The sequence below is a fragment of the Protopterus annectens genome, chromosome 16.part0, assembly GCF_019279795.1.
Source record: "Protopterus annectens isolate FY-2018-M chromosome 16.part0, PAN1.0, whole genome shotgun sequence".
Lineage (NCBI taxonomy): Eukaryota > Metazoa > Chordata > Ceratodontiformes > Protopteridae > Protopterus > Protopterus annectens.
This window is the reverse complement of record NC_056750.1, coordinates 774,134,491-774,152,901: the sequence shown is the minus strand read 5'-3', so window position 1 is coordinate 774,152,901 and position 18,411 is coordinate 774,134,491. Positions and strand designations below refer to the sequence as shown.

The window sequence follows — 18,411 nt, the reverse complement described above, 5'->3', positions numbered from 1 at the left end:
TGGCCAAGGTGCTCATCATAACCTTACTTTTTCCCGTTCTGATTGTACATGTTTTCCTCGTCCGTGTGGGCATTCTTTTCCTCCTGGGGCATTTTTCGTTCTGTGTGTCCATGCATCACCTTTATGCTTGTACAGCTTGTGCGGGGAGCATAACTGTGAGGTACAGCACCTATAAGAAGTGTAAAGGCTTTGGTATACTGGCTGGACATTGAGCTGTCCTTGCCAGGAGATCTGTTTGGTAATGAATACTGTAACAGTGAAGAGAGGGAAATATACTGTTATGGTAAGATTTTACACAACTGTACTTTCATATACAACTGTACTTTCCTCTATAGGCAACTACCTGTTAAAGAAGTCAGTGTAGTTCTTCTCGAGGAAAGTGAAAAAGCGAGGTGTAAGCTCTCAAAACTACACCCCACCTTCATGAAAATGTTGGCTGTTTTCATAGCTTATATATTCAACCATTTACATTTATTTGGTCAAAAAAAATCAAAATATTGAAACCAAAAATGTTTAAGACTAAAAATGGGAATTTGCTGTTTCCCCACTATTGTGCAGTCCTGGAGTTTTGCTTTTTCCCCTCTATTGTGTGATCCTGGAGTTGCATATAATTAACAAGGGTGTGGGGAGACAACCCCAAAAATGAGCGTGCCCCCTGGACTGAATAGGTTTTCAGTATTTTGAGTTTTTAACATTTTGGGTCTCAGTATTTTGAGTTATGTGCCCAAATGAATGTGTTCCGTTCACATTAGCCACTTGTTTTTCCCCCTTTAAACACTCCCCTAAAAAAGCAAGTCTTAAGGAATCCAGAGATTACAGACTTATAGCAAACCTGTGCACTTGTAACAAAAATCTTGTTATAACATCTTCAGAATTTTATTCAGCACCAAAACATTATTTTATACAGTCACTGACACCATGTATAATGATACGAGTGATCCAATGTTCATTGATATGGCAAGAGCTTTCAAAACAGTAAATCATAACCTGCTGCTCTACAAACTTAGCAAATTAAGGTTTGGTCTAGATACAGTAAGATGACTTTAAAGTTTTACCTGTTAATCAATGTTATGTCTGTTGACATGCCCCACCTCAACGTGGTCCTTAATGCAGGTGATATCTTAGTATTTGAATCACACAAGAATGCCATGAGACTTGAAAAGAAACTACAGTCTGGCTTTATGCTATTGGACAAATAAAAATATGCTGGGAACCAATCCCCTGATGTCTAACATGATGATATTTGGTACCTTGCAGAAACTCCCTAATTAGCTGGTTGTATGTTTTGTCTGTATTATCAGTTGTTTGTCTTTTCGGCTTTTCCCGGTTAGGGGTCGTCACAGCGGAGTTCCACTGTGGAGACCCCTAACTCGGGAAAAGCCGAAAAGACAAACAACAACTTATACTGATGGAAACCCATTGCCATTAGCAACAAAACAGAAGTACCTAGGGATCACCCTAGACCTTACTCTTTCATTTGCCTGGCACACTGACAGTATTTTTAGCAAAACACTCCACCAGCTAAAAAAAAAAAAAAAGTATGCTGTAGAATCTCACACATTCCTGTAGCTAATGACGCCTTGGCTAGAATGTGCTTATTCCAGACATTGAACATGATCTCCCTGTTGTAACCCTACATTGCAGCTCAAACACATGTAAAATACAAACTAGTATAAACAAAAGCTGCGGATTTGATGATCTTGTAAAACTACAGACACATCACTTTCAACTTATACACTGGTGTATCTGACTACCTGTAGATGATGGAGCCAAATTTCTGCTTAGCTGTCAAATCTAGATGCTGTTAGAAATGGGGCAGTCTCTCCCCTGAAAACATAATTGCAAATCAAGCAGCCCAAGTTACATTCCTAGAGACAGCCAAGAAAATAGCGTTGCCCTCATTGGACCTCCATTTTAAAACTTCCAAAGGAGAAAGAACTTTCTCTAGGTGAGACCCAGCTTTTTGGAATTGGTTACCTGCAGAAGTTAGGCATCAAGAGACACTTGAGTTACTTAGAGTAAAACAACTGTTTAATGACACCAAATACCCTTGCCACTGTGTCAGTAGCTAGCCCTTGCAATTCACACTGTAGTCATATCTTTGTTGTAAAGATGTACTTTTAAGCCTACCTTAATTGTACTTACTGTAAATGACTTGTGTTTGTAAATAACATAAATACATTTTCTCTACTTTGTTTCTGTAATATGTATGATTCTGTGTATTACGTAGTCTGTGTATAAATGTTTTGTTTCTCTTATGTAATTGGTGTCTGCATTGTGGCTGTAAAGGGTGTGCTGACCAGGGCACTTAGCTGGTTAACAAACTGAAATAAATATATATGTACATACATACATAAATAAATACATTTCAGTGCTTATAGACATTATAATTATGTGCAAATTTATGGAACTGAAGCTGTATTATTGAGCTTGGACACTAGATAGTGGAGTAGGCCGAGATCAAATAAGCCTTCAGTTTACCCAACTGAGTTGTCTCAGCCACCTTGCTAAAGTATAATGAAAAGAATCATGATCACCAATGTTTTTGGTACCTCCACCTAATATCCAGGACCCCTTTGTACATCCAGAGTTAGAGTTCATAGGTTCATAGGTTCATACTAGGCTATCTGCCCAAGGGCATTTATAAGCCTAGCCCATAGTTATGTGGCTTTCGCCACCCCTTTAGTTTGAATAAAAACTATGCCTATCATTTTGCTGTGCCTCTGTCAAGCAGTGACACTGAAGTAATCCCTGGGGTATATCTGCAATCTCCCATCCATTGGTCAAGATTCCTCTTGAACAAGGCCAGAGAGGTGCTCTGCCTCACATGTACCGGGATTTTGTTCCACAGCATAGGGAGTCTCTGGGTGATGAATCTGTCCCTCCAGCACGTTCTATTTATAACCGTGTCAAGGTTTAAGTCTCCCGCCCTTGTGGTTCTGAGGGATCTAGATTTTTTGAGGTGAAGCATATTCATCAAATCTGGGTTTGACATGGCCTTATATGTCAGGCACAGGTCACCTCTGAGCAAGCGGTATGAGACTGAATAGAGCTGGAGTTCTTTCAGTCGGGCAGCATAAGACATATTTTGAGACCCTTTATCCTTTTGGTGAGGAACTTTTGGGGCCTTTCAAGCTGCAGCAGGTGTCTGGTCAGATACATTCCGAACGGGGCATTGTACTCAATCATAGGTCTAATAAGTGATGAGTACAGGGGGACGATGACCTCCCTTGATCTAGATGTGAATCCCTTCATGATCAGGTGGGTGATATAGAAGGTTTTCCTAACTACTTTAGCAACATGAGTGTCAAACGAAAGGCTACTGTCAACCTGGGTCCACAGATCTCTGATGACTTTTTCTGTGCTCAGTGGATTGCCACCTATATGGTAGCTAGGGGTAACCTTGTTTTTCCCGAAGGGTATGACTATGCATTTTTGGCGTTTAACTTCAGGCCATGGCTCTGGCACCAGTTATCCGTTTCTGTGAGGCCCTTCTGGAGGATATCTGTGTCAGATGTGTTTTCGACTATGCAGTCCAGTTTGCAGTCATCTGCAAACTTTGTCAGCCATAACCCTCCTGTGTTTGCTTGTACTTCAGAAAAGTAGATGCCGAACAAGAGTGGACCCAGGACTGAGCCCTGTGGGACACCACTTGTGACAGGCTTTGAGTCTGACATGGCTCCAGCAACTCTGACCCTGTGGGTTCTGTCACTTAGCCAGTTTGCAACCCATCTTGTGATGTATGGGTTTACATTCAAGCTGATGAGTTTTTCGATGATACCTGAGTGGGGTATTGTGTCAAGGCCTTTGCCAGGTCGAGGTAGGCTGTATGGACTGCCTTTCCCTCATCAATGGCCTTGGTGACTGTCTCGAAAAAGTCAACCAAGTTTAAGAGGCAGGATCTGCCTTTGACAAAGCCAAACTGAGTTGGATCCAAAGTCTGCAAGTTCCCTATGTCTTTATTTATGAGTTCCATTATGATCCTCTCCATGGCTTTGCAGATAAGGCTTGTCAAGCTAATGGGCGGTAATTTCCAGGGTCTGTGGAGGCACCGCCTTATGAAGTGGGACCACAGTTGCCGTGCGCCACTCCTTGGGTACGTATCCTGAGGTGAGGCTAAGATTAAACAGCTGTCCTAACTGTGGGTTTAATTCCTCGTTGAGTTCATGAAGCACACAGCCGGGGACACCATCCGGTCCCATGGATGCTGTGGTTTTTGCCTTAGTGAGGGCAGTTCTCACCTGGGCGTTGGAGATGTTTGGGGGGCTACAATCCTCTGGAATAGATATTTCTCCTTTTGGGGGGAGGGGGGGGAGAAGTTTGCACTGAACCTGTCAGCCAGTATGTTGGCAATGTGTGTAGGTTCAGTAATTTTCACATCATTTTGAACTAATTCTGAGCATATCTGGGAGTTTCCTCCTAGGTTTCTAACATAGCTAAAGAAGGCCTTATGATTGTCTTTAGAGTCCTTGGCGATTTTTCTCTCAATTTGCCTTGGATGATTTTATGAGAGCTCTTAGTTTTTTACTTATAATGATCAAAGGTGTCTTACCTTTCAAGGATTTTGCTCTATCTTGTAGTAGCTTCCTCCTTTTGTTGTAGAGCTTGTTTATGGCTGGGGTCCACCAGACTGGACGCTTGCCTTTGGTACAGAGAGTCTTAGTTTTGTTTGGGATTGCCTGATCCATGCAGTCCTGTAGGTGCTGGTAGAAGGCATTTGTAAGTGATTCAGCGGTTTGAGTAATGTTTACCACTGGCTCAGGGGCCTTAAAGGAGACCACACTAGTTTTTAGAAGTGTGAAATCGGCTTTTGAGAAGTTTTTCACTGTGGTCTTTTTGTTTCAGGTGGGGCGGGATGAGGACCTCCAGCGAGATTAGTTTATGATCTGATCTCACCAGTGAGGGGTATACTTCCGGTGTTGAACATTTTGATCCCATGTTCGTGATGATGAGATCAAGTATGTTTTCTCCTCTTGTGGGGATGGTGACTAGTTGTTCCATGGCATTTGAGTTTATGAACTCCAGGAATCTTTGGGTTAGAGTGTTCGGGCTTGAGTAGTGTTCCCAGTCTATATTAGGGTAGTTGAAGTCACCTAGTATGATGGTGTTTGGAGATACATTTATCCCCTCCAATGTTTTCAGGAAGGCTATGTGAGGTTCCTGAGTTTGAGAGGGTGGCCTGTAACATGCTACAAATTGCAGAGCAGTCTTGCCTATGGTTAATTGCACCTGGATGGTCTCCGATGCATCGTGCGTTGCCACCAACCTTGAGGTGTGGGTGTCCTTTATGAATATGGACACCCCTCTCCTTTCTTGGTGTTGTCCGGATTTTGGGGCCGGAACGCATGATATGAGGTGAAACCTGTTAGTGCTGGGGTGCTCTCAGGAGCCTTGAACCAGGTTTCTGTCACAGCACAGACATCGATGTTCTCCATATTGAGAAGGGCCTCGAGTGCGTGCATCTTGAGATTGAGACTTCTGGCATTGAGCAGCATTACCCTTAGTTTTTTTCCTTTTTGGTGTTCTAGGGTGGTAGGTTTAGAATTTGAGCCTTGCCTAAAAAGGCACTATGGTGGTGGCAAGAGCCTTTGCCAATATCCGGAAGCCCAGGGGTGACAGGTGCAAGCCGTCCCTTATGAAGCAGCGTGGCTTGTCCAGCATGTCATCCCAGGCAGACAGACATTGGATCCCCTTTGAATGACACCAGAATTTAAGCCAATTATTAAAGCTGATCATCTTATCACTGTATTGTGGCATCATTCTAGGTGAAGGTAGGATACTGCTCAAGGTCAGGGTCATACCTGCCTGGGCTACATAATCAGAGAGCTCCTCGATGTCCCTTTTCATGTAGTCCAAGGAGGTACGTCTCAGGTCATTGACACCAGCGTGGACAATGACTGAGTCGTACTTGTACCTGCTGTTGAGAGACCTGAGTGCTTGCGTTATGTGGCGGATTCTAGCGCCCGACAGGCAGCTTACTGTGACCTTCTCTTTACTCAGTCTGGTGAGCGGGACGTCAGTGTGTCTGACTATGGAATCACCAATGACAAGTGTGTCTGGCATTTTGTTTGGCCTTAAAGGCTGTGACTGTTTGACACTCTGACTGTGTGGTCTATGTGTTGCATGTGTTGGGTCGTGAGGTGGTGGTAGTTTGGGTGTCTGCTTTGGTAGCCTCTGCTGTTTTGGTAAATTTTTGATCAGAGCCTCCGAGTATGTCTTTGTGTGAGTATGTGTATGATTTGAAGTTGTGATGGTACCATGTGTGACTGGGTATATATTGTGTGTGGTTACCTTCTCCTCCTGTCTGGTCTTGCCAGTCCTATGTTGAGAGAGCTCAGCCTCCAGTTTGGCCGTATAGTTGCATCTCTCGCATGTATTTGTGTTTTGTGGGAGAAGGAGAGGATTGTCTGTGTACATGAGGCAGTTGTAACATTGCCTCAATATTCCCAGGTTCACCAGTTGAGCTGGAGAGGACACTATGAAATGTTATGAAATGTTAATTACAAAAAGTCAGAGATGCAAGGAGAGCAGCTGAAACCAGTATGAGAATAGCCAGCAGTGTTGTACTTTGTTTCAAAATCACAGCAATCACTTTAAATCCAGGCACTCAGTAACAGTTAACTACAGTCCAAATTTCAAAAGTAGGTACTAAATAGATTTTGTCACTGAAAAGACCCCATTTTATTCAATCATAAGTTCTTTCATCCATAAACCTGACTTCATCAAAACATTTTTTCCAGAGTTTTAACAGCCGTATTAAGAACGTAATTGAAATGTCTACTGACGTAGTGTAACTGTATGTGTAGAAATTAGTTTTTATTAAGCAGTACTGCTATGGATTGATGAAGGGTTTTTGACTAGAAGCACTTCTCATTTTAACAAAATTGATTTATTTATCCAGATGTTTGCTCTCTTTTTTTAAACATATTTGTATAGTACATGACATCTTAATTGGTGACTATATTTAGTTCCTAAAGAAGAAAAAGAGGAAGCCGTTCTACATTTGCCAGATCCTTCCTAATCCCACATTTGAATTATCACTTCACTCTTCTTTCTTCAAGTGTGTAGTTAAGTGGGCTGAATGGGCCTTTTGCTGGACAAAAGCTAATGTGCAGTTTGTCTGCTTGTAATGCTGTAAAAAGAACTATCATTGCAGCATCAACATTGGAACAGTGCAGTACTCCTGTAGTGTGTGTGTCAGAATTTATATTATATCTGGTGAGCACGTATGTAAAATGTGTGTATTAGGAGTGTAAAGTTAGATGTAGGTATGCGCTTTTTTATGCACAAGAGTCAGTTTGGAATTCTAAGGCAATTTTTTTTGTTTTATTTTGTAGGGAGATTCGAAACGTTGAGCTGCTGAAACTTCGCTTTGGAGAAGCCCAGATGCATTTCTGTGAGGTCATGCTGAAGGTTGGTTCATAATAGGTCATTGTTCTTCTGTTTATATGCTCCTTGTTAACATGCTTCAGTGTGTTTTATATATCTTTTCTTGACTGGATTAGTCCCACTTGGCCTGTGACCTTTCTCTACAAGAGAATTGATGTAGTATTCATACTGATGGGAGAAATTTGGTCATGGTGCCAAGTTTCTCCTTTCAGACTTTACTAAACAGTAATAAAAAGGAAGAGAAGAAACGTTCACTATGGGGTACTCACCTGGTTTGTGAAAGAAGGCTGACTGACGAACTGACAATACTGTGGAACATGTGGTATGCAGTACTTTATGGCGAGAAAGCTCTGATGGTGGTGTCTGTTGACAACTCTTAAATCATCAACATCCCTGCTTCCTGGTGGAATGGCTTCAGCAGAAGTCCTGGAGGTAGGTAAAGCTTTGGAACTTGGTCCAATCAGTCTGGCTACCTGCAGGCAGGAATCTCAAACGTGAGGACTGCAGCAATGAATCTGTTCAAATATCTGCAGGTGTATTAAGTTCTTAACACAGTTGCACATTCTTAATGCATCATCATCACAAATGTCTGGACAACTGACATTTGAATTGCGAATACATTTCTTTTCAGATATCCTCGATTATTTTTTTTAGTTTTGTTGACTGCGATAAAAACAGTGACCACAGTAAATCAGTCTAGTAATATGCTATAAAAAATAATATATACTTAATGTTCTGTATTGAGCCAGACTAAATGAAACCAATGAAGATCCAAGGACCTGAAAATACAATGTCTTCATGCTGTCTTGCTAAACCGTCTCAAATTGTAGTAAACCTCCCACAAAACATAGAAAGGAAGAAAAGAATATTTCAGTAGTACTAGACCTTTCAGTAGATTGAATTCCCTAACATCAGTATGACCTGTATCTCCCTTTTGTTGGTCTATAATAAATTTCCTAACTGCGTTATTGTTATCTAGCTTTCATACCTTACAATTTTAATGTCCTATTTGCATGTAACTACACGAATATTTGTACTACTAAAACTTTACTTATTAGAGAAAAGATCTCTTTAACTAGTATTTTTGTATTATAACATTTGCATAAATTCTTAAAGATTCAAAAAGGAGGAGCTGCTATTATTGCCCTGACGCACATTTCTTAAACTTTGCTTATGTACTTTACCAGTAGTAAATACTAAGTAAAATATTTTCTGGTTCCTTTCAACTGGGGCCTAGGCAATATCTGTAAAACAGTGTCATAAGTGTCCAAATCAGCTGTAAAAGTAGACATTTAATATTTGTAGCAATAAAATGCATCCTGTCTGGTGCCTTAAAATCAAGTAGGGTTGCCATCTTTTCAGATGGCCACCAAAGTAGGACATTTTTATGGAAATATGAGATTTCACAGGACAGACCATACCACAATCAGTACAAAGAATATCACTGTTGTGAAAAAAATAAAAGCTCATTCTTCTAGCATTTTGAGGTTTTTGTTTTTCATATAATATTTAGGTGTTTTAGGTAAAAACATAATTGTTTTATGCAACTATTAAAACGAACTTGGGTAATATTTTTCTCCTAAAATCTCACAAAAATTGTTCGTTTTTTTTTTCCACAGGACAAATCTGCCCAAATAGGAACTGCCTTGTATAAAAATGGAAATATGGTAACCCTAAAATTAAATGCAGTTAAAATAAAGTTCTGATTGAAGTTGTCTTCATTTGTTCTTTAACCTGTGGCTCTCTGATCCGTCCTTGAATCCCAGCTCAGCTGTATGCGCCAGCCTTGGAGTCAAAAACTAAGCTTTTCCTCTCCTACCCATAATACCCCATTCTTCCTCCACCCTGTGAAAACTGAGCTCCTCCTACTCATGATGTCCCCCCCCCCCCCCCCCCACCAAGATCTCATTTATCACTCATTTGAACAGCCACAGGGTCCATTGCTAAGTTCCATTCAGGGATTTTTCAGTGTTTTTCGTGCATATAAGTGCATCATTTTTCTTCATCTTCTTCTTCTGTCTCCTGCCCCTTTAGTTAGATGATAAAAAAAAAAAGTTTTAGTTAGTTTAAAAGACCAGGTTATTGTAGCATAGAAACAGGCTGTACAGGCGCGCGCTCTCTCTCTCTCTCTGCTTCCTCTTCTCTATGTTGCCTTTGTAGTTTTGGGTCCTGCCATGGCCAATTCTAAGACAGCAGGCTTTAAGAGGTGCACAGAGTGCAGGCATAAAATTCCACCTTCTGATGCCCACACTTTATGCGTGGTTTGTCTAGGTGTGCCCCACCTTGATTCCTCCTATTCTATATGCGTGGGCTTCAAATCAGTGCGAACATATAGACAAGAGGAGTAAGTTAATCCTCAGGATCTTCTGCCTTCCTCCACTCCTTCGGCGGAGTCCGCTTCAGGGGTTGAACCCCCTCTAAGAAAGTCAGTGACAAGGACAAGAGGAAGCAGTCTCCTGGTAGAGCTTTGGTCCCTGCGGGAGAGCCACCAGCTAAAACTCTATGTTCCACTTCTGTTTCCCCTGTGCTACAATCTCCTGTTTTTTTTTTTTCAATGAAGCAGACAGGTCCTCCCCCAAAGTCTCCCATTTTGGCGACACCCAGACACCACTCCAGGCCAGGGTCGACAGCTTCTTCTGCCAGGTCCTTCCAACGCCTCTCAGACTTTGAGGTGGACAGGCTGATGAGGAAATTTCTGAAGGCGCACATTCAGTTGGGAGTTTTGCTAGCCCTGGCTCCTGCTGTAGTTGATCTCTCTGCCTGCTTTTATGCCCATTTCTCCTCCGATCCGCCCTTGGGTCCAAGGATCCCAAGTTTCGAGATGTCATCATTGATAAGTACCTATAGTTTGCCAACCGTAACCTTGAGTACTTCGGCCCCAGTGTCTTCAGGTCTGACTGACTCTCTCAGCTGTAGCTTCAGCGTCACGTTCAAGAGGTTGGTTTCAGCTGCTAGGTTTTAGGAGCTGTCCCCTTCCCGTCTGTGCCTCAGCACTTAAGTTTGTCTCTGCCTTCATTGCTGGGAGCGGCGGGGGTTTGCAGGGCCTCGATGTCAGTGGCCTTGGTCCTGAAAGAGTTGCCCTTGGAGTCTTGTTCTCCCTCAGTTTTGAAGTAGTGGGGATGGTTCTCTTGGCTCCCACTAGAGTCTTGGCTCTTCCCCTGTTGGACCTTAACCCTCTTCCTGCTGAATTGGCCATGCTGGATCCCCCTATTCTGTCTCCATTGGGACAGCCTGTTCCAAGAAGCTTGTAAGTGGCTTCTCTTCAAGAGCACCCAGAGTCTTCTGATACCTTCCAGGAGCATCCTCCCCAGGAGTTGCACAGGAAGCATATGTGCAAAAGGAGGCACTTTGGTTCCCCACCAGAATTCCTGACCGAAGACATGGATTTGGATGAAGAGGAAGGTTCAAAAGAATAAAGCCAGTCCAAGGACGCTGCAGCATAGTTCCAACACTTTAAGAGCTTTCACATCAAACTTCATCAGAATCACCACAAAATCAAGGCTAATCAGCTACTGTACTCTGCCCAAAATCCTCATGTGACCATGACCAACCAATAACCATTCACATTCAAAAAAGATACCCATTAAAATCATTATAAAACTTAACCATTAAACAGATGACAAATGAGTACTATGTGGAAAATATTACAGTAGAAAAGGAAATATTTCTTTGATAAATTTCCTGCCCCCCCCCCCAATTATATCTCTGGTGCTACAGCTTCCTTGCTTGGACTGTTATTTTCTTTTGGAGCTACATTTGTTTTTTGAAGAGGAAGGTTTCCCCTATATCCCCACCTGAGGATGTCTCCTTTGGGGACATCATGGAGATCCATCAACAGAAAGGTGGGTGGTCCATCCACAAACCTAACTCTGATGAGTCTGTGTTCCTGGATACCTTTGGAAGAGTTCTATTTACATCCTGGGTCAAACCCATGATTGACTTAATTTCGTGCAGGGCATGGAGGGAACCGGACACAGTAGAGCCCATACCAAAGAGCTCTGATAAGATTCTTGGCACTCCTTTGGAGAGGCTCTACTGGACTAAGGGTGTCCCAGTCAATGCATTGGTGGTGGCAGCAGCCGCAAAGATAGAGCTGTCCCAGGAGTGCTCTTAGATTCACCCCCCAGACAGGAAGTCTAGGGCAATGATCAGGTTTGGCAAGTGGGTCTACTCTTCAGCAACCTTTTCTCTGCACACATTGAATTATCTGGCACACGATCAGACTTCAGATACCTTGTTAAGGAAATCTTTGAGTCCATCCCAAGTTCCATGTCTGAAGAGGACAAGAAGACCACCTCCTCCAGAATGCCCACCATCTGCTCGGTCTCAACATGTCCATGAAGCTACTTTCACATGTTGTAGTGGGTACCTCAAGGGCGGCTAGTTTGGGAGTTGCCATTAGGTGTCATGCCTGTATGAGGCTTTCTGAATTCTTGGAACCCTTCAAGGTGTCCTTTATCAAGAGGCCCTTTGACGGGTTCTTTCTTTTTTTCCAACAGTACGAGAGAGAGAGAGAGAGAAACTCCCAGTGCGAGAAAGACTGACAGACCCTGTCTGCCATTAGAATATGCTTTTCTACTCCACAGTGGTCCTATTCCAGGAATCAGCATGGCAGTAAAAAGCTATGGTTTCAAAAGTCTCTGGGAGCTTCCCAGGACTTGCAGGGAGACTTTTCCTCCAGAGGCAAGGGGGGAAATGATTCCAATGCAGACGCCTAACCCTGTGGTGGGGGGGGGGGGGGGTCTGAGAAGTAAGGGGTCTTGAGATACATTCTTGGGCTGGTCCTTTAAGCAATCCTGAAGGGATTGATTGACTGATCTACTCTGGAGGCAGTCTGGTGACATCTTTCCCTTCACCTAACAACCTGGGAATCCATCACTGCCGATCGTTGAGTGTTAAAAATAATAATCTGAGGTTACACCATCCCGATGTTCTTCGTGTTTCACTGTTGCAGTCATAACTGTAGGGTGATCCTGCCGGCAGGCAGCCCGAGGTCGGCCAGAATTCCAAAGTCTGGGTCCGGCGTCGGCTGTACCAGCAAGTACCCTGACGTCAGAACGTAGAGGTATAAAGCTGACAGCCGACGCCATCTTCTCCAGTCTTTCTTGCCGTGCGGTGGAAAGCAGCTCGTAAGTTGTTGGTTGGCGGATTCCCGGACAATGTGCTTTGCTTGTCGTCGGTCCGAAGACGACGACTTCTCTTCTCAAGCTAAGTGCCCCGTTGGGGAAACTTTTTTCTTGCTCCTCCGATGTCAGAAAAAGTTAATAATTGTATATCGTGTGGAAAACAAATACCTCATAAAGATTTCCACTCTTACTGTCTTCCATGCTTAGGCTCTGACCACGACGTTTCTTGCTGTTGGTTTTGTGCCAGGTTTAATTAGCATACTATTAAGCGTAGGTATGATTGGGCCTTGAATTATTTCGGTAGACGGTTCAATTACAGGATGTCGTCGGATACTTTACCGACAACCAGAATTCACAAAAAGCGCAAGGACAAGGATAGGCCTTCGAGGTCCAAACATGATTCTATGCAGCCAGAGCCAGCTTCGGGTTCGGCGGTCGTCAGTGAGGCGCTTTTGCAGCCCCTGTCATCAGCCACTTCGGAACAGATGGCTTACACGGACTCCCATGGGGAGCCAACTAGGCCCAGTATTTTATCTGCTGCAGGACCTTCGGACATCGCTCCTTCAGATGGATCCGGAACCGCTGTGCAGGTACCGGCTTCTGAAGGGGTTTTCAGGCCTTCTCATATCACCATTACTACAAAGACAAAGGCAAAGTCAAAGACACCTGTTAAGCCAAGGATTTCCTCTCAAGCTTCTTCGGATTCAGCTCCCAAGACCCAAAAGCAATTATTAAGGATGGCTGAAGATTTGCTTACTATGATTAGGGGTTCTCACCCCCCCCCTCCTGAAAAAAGGCCTAGACAGGATATTCCTTATGATTCCTCTGATCAGGCCTCTGTGTCTTCAGTCTCTTCCTCTGAACAGGATTACTCTTTTCCTCCTTATGAGGATTCTGATGCAGAGGACTCTATTCCCTCTGCTTCTCCCCCTGAAGATTTTTCTTTTGGGGAAACCTTGCATGAGATGAGAGAGCATTTTCATTGGGAAGGTCAGGATTATTTCGCTTCCAAGAAGAGACTTAGGGAATTTCTCCTTCTCCCTCAACACAGACCTTTGGCTATTCCTCCTGTTCTTGATATTGTGGATGATGTTTTCTCTGAAGCTAACCTGAATCCTGACTCTTATCCGCCTGCTCCTTCTAAGCCGGATAGATTTTATAGAGTCCCTGATTCCCATCAATTTTTGTTTAAGAACCCTTCTGCAGATCCTGAAACTATTTCTCAGGGTTCCAAGGCTGCTAAGGCCGCTTCAGCTAAAAATCCCATTCCCTCTGAAAAGGATTCTCGTGCCTTGGACGGATGGGGCAAAAAGGTGTATACTTCTGCTACTCTTTCTATTAGAGCTTTAAATTGCCAGTTTCATATGTTCAAGTATCAGCAATTTCTTTTGTCTGCTTTAAAACAAAAACTTTCTACCTTTCCTGCATGTGCAGAGGACAAGGAATTACAGGATGTATTGCATGCAACTGAACAAGTTAGCAAACAGTTTACATTGTGGTTTTGATGCCTTGGAGGCTTCTTGTAGGGCCACAGCCTCTGGTACTGTTATCAGGAGACGTGCTTGGCTTCGAGAGCAGAATTTGCCTGAGCAAGTTAAGGTTAAATTGTTAGATGCCCCTGTTCAGCATGATGTTCTGTTTGGCTCTAAAGCTGAGGAGGTTATTAAAAAGATGGAGGATAAGGCAAAATCTATGCAGACTGTTAAAGATTTCTTACAAGTTCAGCCTCCTAGATTTACTAGAAATTGGCCCTCCAAAAATTGGTCCTTTCCCACGTCTGACAGGCCTCAAAGGGGAAGATATAGATGCTCCAGAGGTCGGGCTCAGGCCTCTTACAGGTCCCGACAATGGACTGCTTCATCCCCTAGAAGGGGAGAAGACAGATCTCAATCTCAAAGGAAGCAGACCCAATGACTCTCTCTGTTGGGCTACAGGTCCTCTTTGCCTGGAAGCCCCTCTCGGAGGAAAACTTTCTCTTTTTTACCAAAATTGGACTCCTATTACCCAAGACAAATGGGTTTTGGACGTAATTTTAAGAGGTTACAAATTCCACTTTCACACTCTGCCAAGGTCTGTTGGTTGGCCGGATCTGCCAAAACATCAATGGTCAGAGGCCTTAAATCAAGTGGACGCTCTAATGGCCATGAGAGCCATAGAACCTGTTCCACTTTCACAGATGGGAAAAGGTTTTTACTCAAGACTGTTTCTAGTCCCAAGAAAACAAAACTCATGGAGACCTATTCTGGACCTTTCAGTTTTAAACACCTTTCTGGAAATTCCAAAATTCAAGATGCTTTTCCTACAACAACTTCTTCAGATGCTCTCCCAGGATGCTTGGATGGTGACATTGGACTTAAAGGAAGCCTACTTGCACATTCCCATCAGGCAGGAACGCAGAAAATACCTCGGATTCAAGGCAGGTTCGAGGCACTTTCAATTCTCTGTACTGCCCTTTGGTTTATCTACTGCGCCCAGAGTCTTTACCAAGTGTCTGGCTCCAGTAGTAGCTTATTGCAGACTCCAGGGGATTCAAATTTACCCCTATCTGGACGACTGCCTTATTCAGGCGGACAGCAAAGACCTTTTACTTCAACATCTGGATTTTGTTCAACGTCTTCTCCTACTACTAGGATTTTCAGTGAACACAAAAAAGTCACATTTGATCCCTTCTCAGCAAATTATTTTTTTGGGAGCTCTTCTAAACACAAGCTTGCAAAGGGCCTTCCTCACTCCAGAAAAACAATTACAGCTGGCCTCAATTTCAAAACCTTGGCAACTTTACCTCAGCTCACTGCAAGGAAATTCCTGCTGGCTTTGGGCTACATGGCTTCTTGCATCCTGTTGATTCCAAATGCAAGGCTTCATATGAGAAAACTTCAATGGTACCTAAAGAGTGTATGGTCTCAGCATTACCACAGTCTAGACACAATGTTTCCACTGATTCCCTGCCTCCAAAAGGAGCTCCTTTGGTGGTCCAGGGCTTGTGCTTTGAACGAAGGGAATCCCTTCCGTCTGCCTCAACCTTCTCAAATCATAACCACGGACGCTTCGGATTATGCTTGGGGAGCTCATTTTCTAGACATTGGCCAGCAGGGCTCTTGGACAAAGAAGCAACTACTCTGGCACATCATCTTGAAGAAAATGTTGGCAGTCCAAAATGCTCTTCTAGCATTCCAGACTCTCTTGAAACCAGGACCTCTTCTGATTCGTACAGACAATACCACAGTCATGTGGTACATAAACAAGCAAGGGGGCTCTCACTCTTACCCCCTTTGCAGACTAGCCATGAATTTATGGGACACAGCTCTAAATCTGAATCTGCATCTTCAAGCTCAGTTCATTCCAGGAAATCAAAACCTCTCAGCAGACAGCCTAAGCAGAAATCTTTTGGATCCTCACGAATGGATGTTGGACCCCAACTTATTCAGCAGAATAACTGCAGTTTGGGGTTGTCCTCAGATAGATCTGTTTGCATCCCATCTCAATCATCAGTTGCCTCTCTTTTGCACCAGGTCCTTCCACATAACAGCTTGGAAAGTGGATGCCCTGTCATTCAGCTGGAGGAATCTTTCGGGATATGCCTTCCCTCCTCTTCCTCTTCTGCCTCTGGTGTTACTGAACAGGACAATCCCAAGACTATCATTTTGATAGCTCCAAATTGGCCTCGGTAGTTTTGGTATCCAACTTAAAAACACCTATTCTTGGAACCTCCTTGGATTCTTCCTCTGATCCCTTCTCTTCTGTCCCAGCATCAGGGTCAGATGCAACACTCTCAAATCAAGACTCTTTGCCTAGCCGCTTGGCTCTTCAAGGCCCTTTGATTCCTTCCCTTCCCAAACAGGTTTTGGATGTTCTTTTAGAAGCTAGGCAGCCTAGCACTAGAAAATTTTATGCTTAAAAATGGAAAAGATTTTGTATTTGGATGCAGGATCGAGGTTTTGATCCTTTTTTGCCTAATATCTCCTCCATTTTACTTTACCTCTCAGACCTTCTGCTTAAAGGCCTTTCCTTTTCCTCCATCAAAATTCATGCTTCTGCTATCTCGGCTCATTTTAATACTGATCCTCCCATTTTTTCTCACCAGCTGATGAGACAATTTTTGAGAGGAGCTAAGAATTTAAGACCTCCTAGAACTCCTCCTGTTCCAGCTTGGGATCTTAATTATGTTTTGGAGAAACTTACTTTGCCTCCTTTTGAGCCTGCTGCGGCTTTGGATATCAAGTTCTTATCCTGGAAGACAGCTATCTTATTGGCATTGACTTCTGCCAGAAGGGTTTCAGAGTTGCAAGCTCTCATGGCTGTGGAACCATACATTATCTTCCACCAAGGCAGAGTTTCCTTGAGGACAAATCCTGCTTTTATGCCCAAGGTGATTTCTAAAGTGGCTCTAAATCAGACTATTCACCTTCCTACCTTCTTTCCAAATCCTCAAAATAAAGGGGAAAGGATCTTACATTCATTGGACGTACACAGGCAACTACGTTTTTACCTGGACAAGACTAAAGATTTCAGAAAATCTGATCAATTGCTCATCTCTTATGCCTCCAGTTCTCTAGGTAAGGCTATTTCTAAACAAACTATTTCCAAATGGATTGCTCATGGAATAAGGTTTTGTTACTCTCACTATGGGAAACAGATTCCAGGTACTGTTAGAAGTCATTCTACTAGAGCAGCTGCCACTTCAGCAGCTTTTCTCAGAGGGGTTCCTACCAAGGACATTTTGGAAGCTGCCACTTGGAGTTCAGTGCATACATTCTGTAAGCACTATAATCTCCCTTTGTATTGTAAGTCTAGGGCAGGCTTTGCCTCTGCTGTTTTGCAGGGTCTTCTAGCTGCCCCTTCCGCATAACCTCCTCCCTCATTCACAGCTTTGGGATTCTACCCTACAGTTATGACTGCAACAGTGAAACACGAAGAACACAGTACAGTTGTGTACACCTACCATAAATGTAGATGTTCGAGTGTCTTCACTGTTGCAGTCGGTGTTTCCCTCCCTCCCAGTCCCCTCTTATTTTTGCTTGTCTTCTCTTCCACTTCTTTTGTGGTGTATTTGTGTTCCTTTTTAGACACCTTTTGGTTTGTTTTTTGGGGGCTTCTGACATCTGGGACAAGAAAGGCTGGAGAAGATGGCGTCGGCTGTCAGCTTTATACCTCTACGTTCTGACATCAGGGTACTTGCTGGTACAGCCGACGCCGGACCCAGACTTTGGAATTCTGGCCGACCTCGGGCTGCCTGCCGGCAGGATCACCCTACAGTTATGACTGCAACAGTGAAGACACTCGAACATCTACATTTATGGTAGGTGTACACAACTGTACTTTCTTCAAATCTCCAAAGCTGACTCAAAACCTCCCCGATTTCACCCAATCAAAGGGAGGCACCAGCTCTAGAAATAGCAAAACTGCTTGGAGAAGAGTCATCCAACCCGTCCCACAAGACCAGTTCGGATTGGGCATCTATTCAAGATTGTTTTTGGTGCCAAAGAAAATGGGGGACTTCAGACCATTTCTGGCTCTCACTTCCCTAAACAAGTCAGTTGGCAAAACAAAATGCAAAATGGTCACTATACAGTCTATTCTGCCCTTTCTGCAGAAGGACAATTGGATGTGCTCAGTAGACCTTCAGTATGCCTATTACCACATCAAGATGGACAACTGCTCTGGGTGGTTTCTCCTCTTCCGGCTGAGAGCGAGTCACTTGCAGTTCAGGGTACTCCCCTTTGGATTCAGCACAGCTCTTAGGGTGTTTGCCAAAGTGATGGTAGTAGTTGCAGCTCACTAAAGACTGCTCAGATTCTGTGTGTGTCCTTATTTGGATGATTGGCTCCTCACTGCCCCCAACAAGCATAGACTTCTGCAAGCCCAGAGATTGTCTCCGTCACCTAGCCTCGACCTC

At 43.6% G+C, this 18,411-nt stretch overlaps 1 protein-coding gene across 1 annotated transcript in view; it reads left to right on the top strand.

Annotated features, from left to right (window-relative positions):
* The window catches only part of ANAPC2 (anaphase promoting complex subunit 2), a 1,102,972-nt gene that overhangs the window by 861,168 nt on the left and 223,393 nt on the right, over positions 1-18,411 (top strand). The window contains 1 exon segment of the mRNA XM_044058339.1: positions 7,338-7,413. Within this exon segment, the coding sequence (XP_043914274.1) occupies positions 7,338-7,413 (76 nt within the window).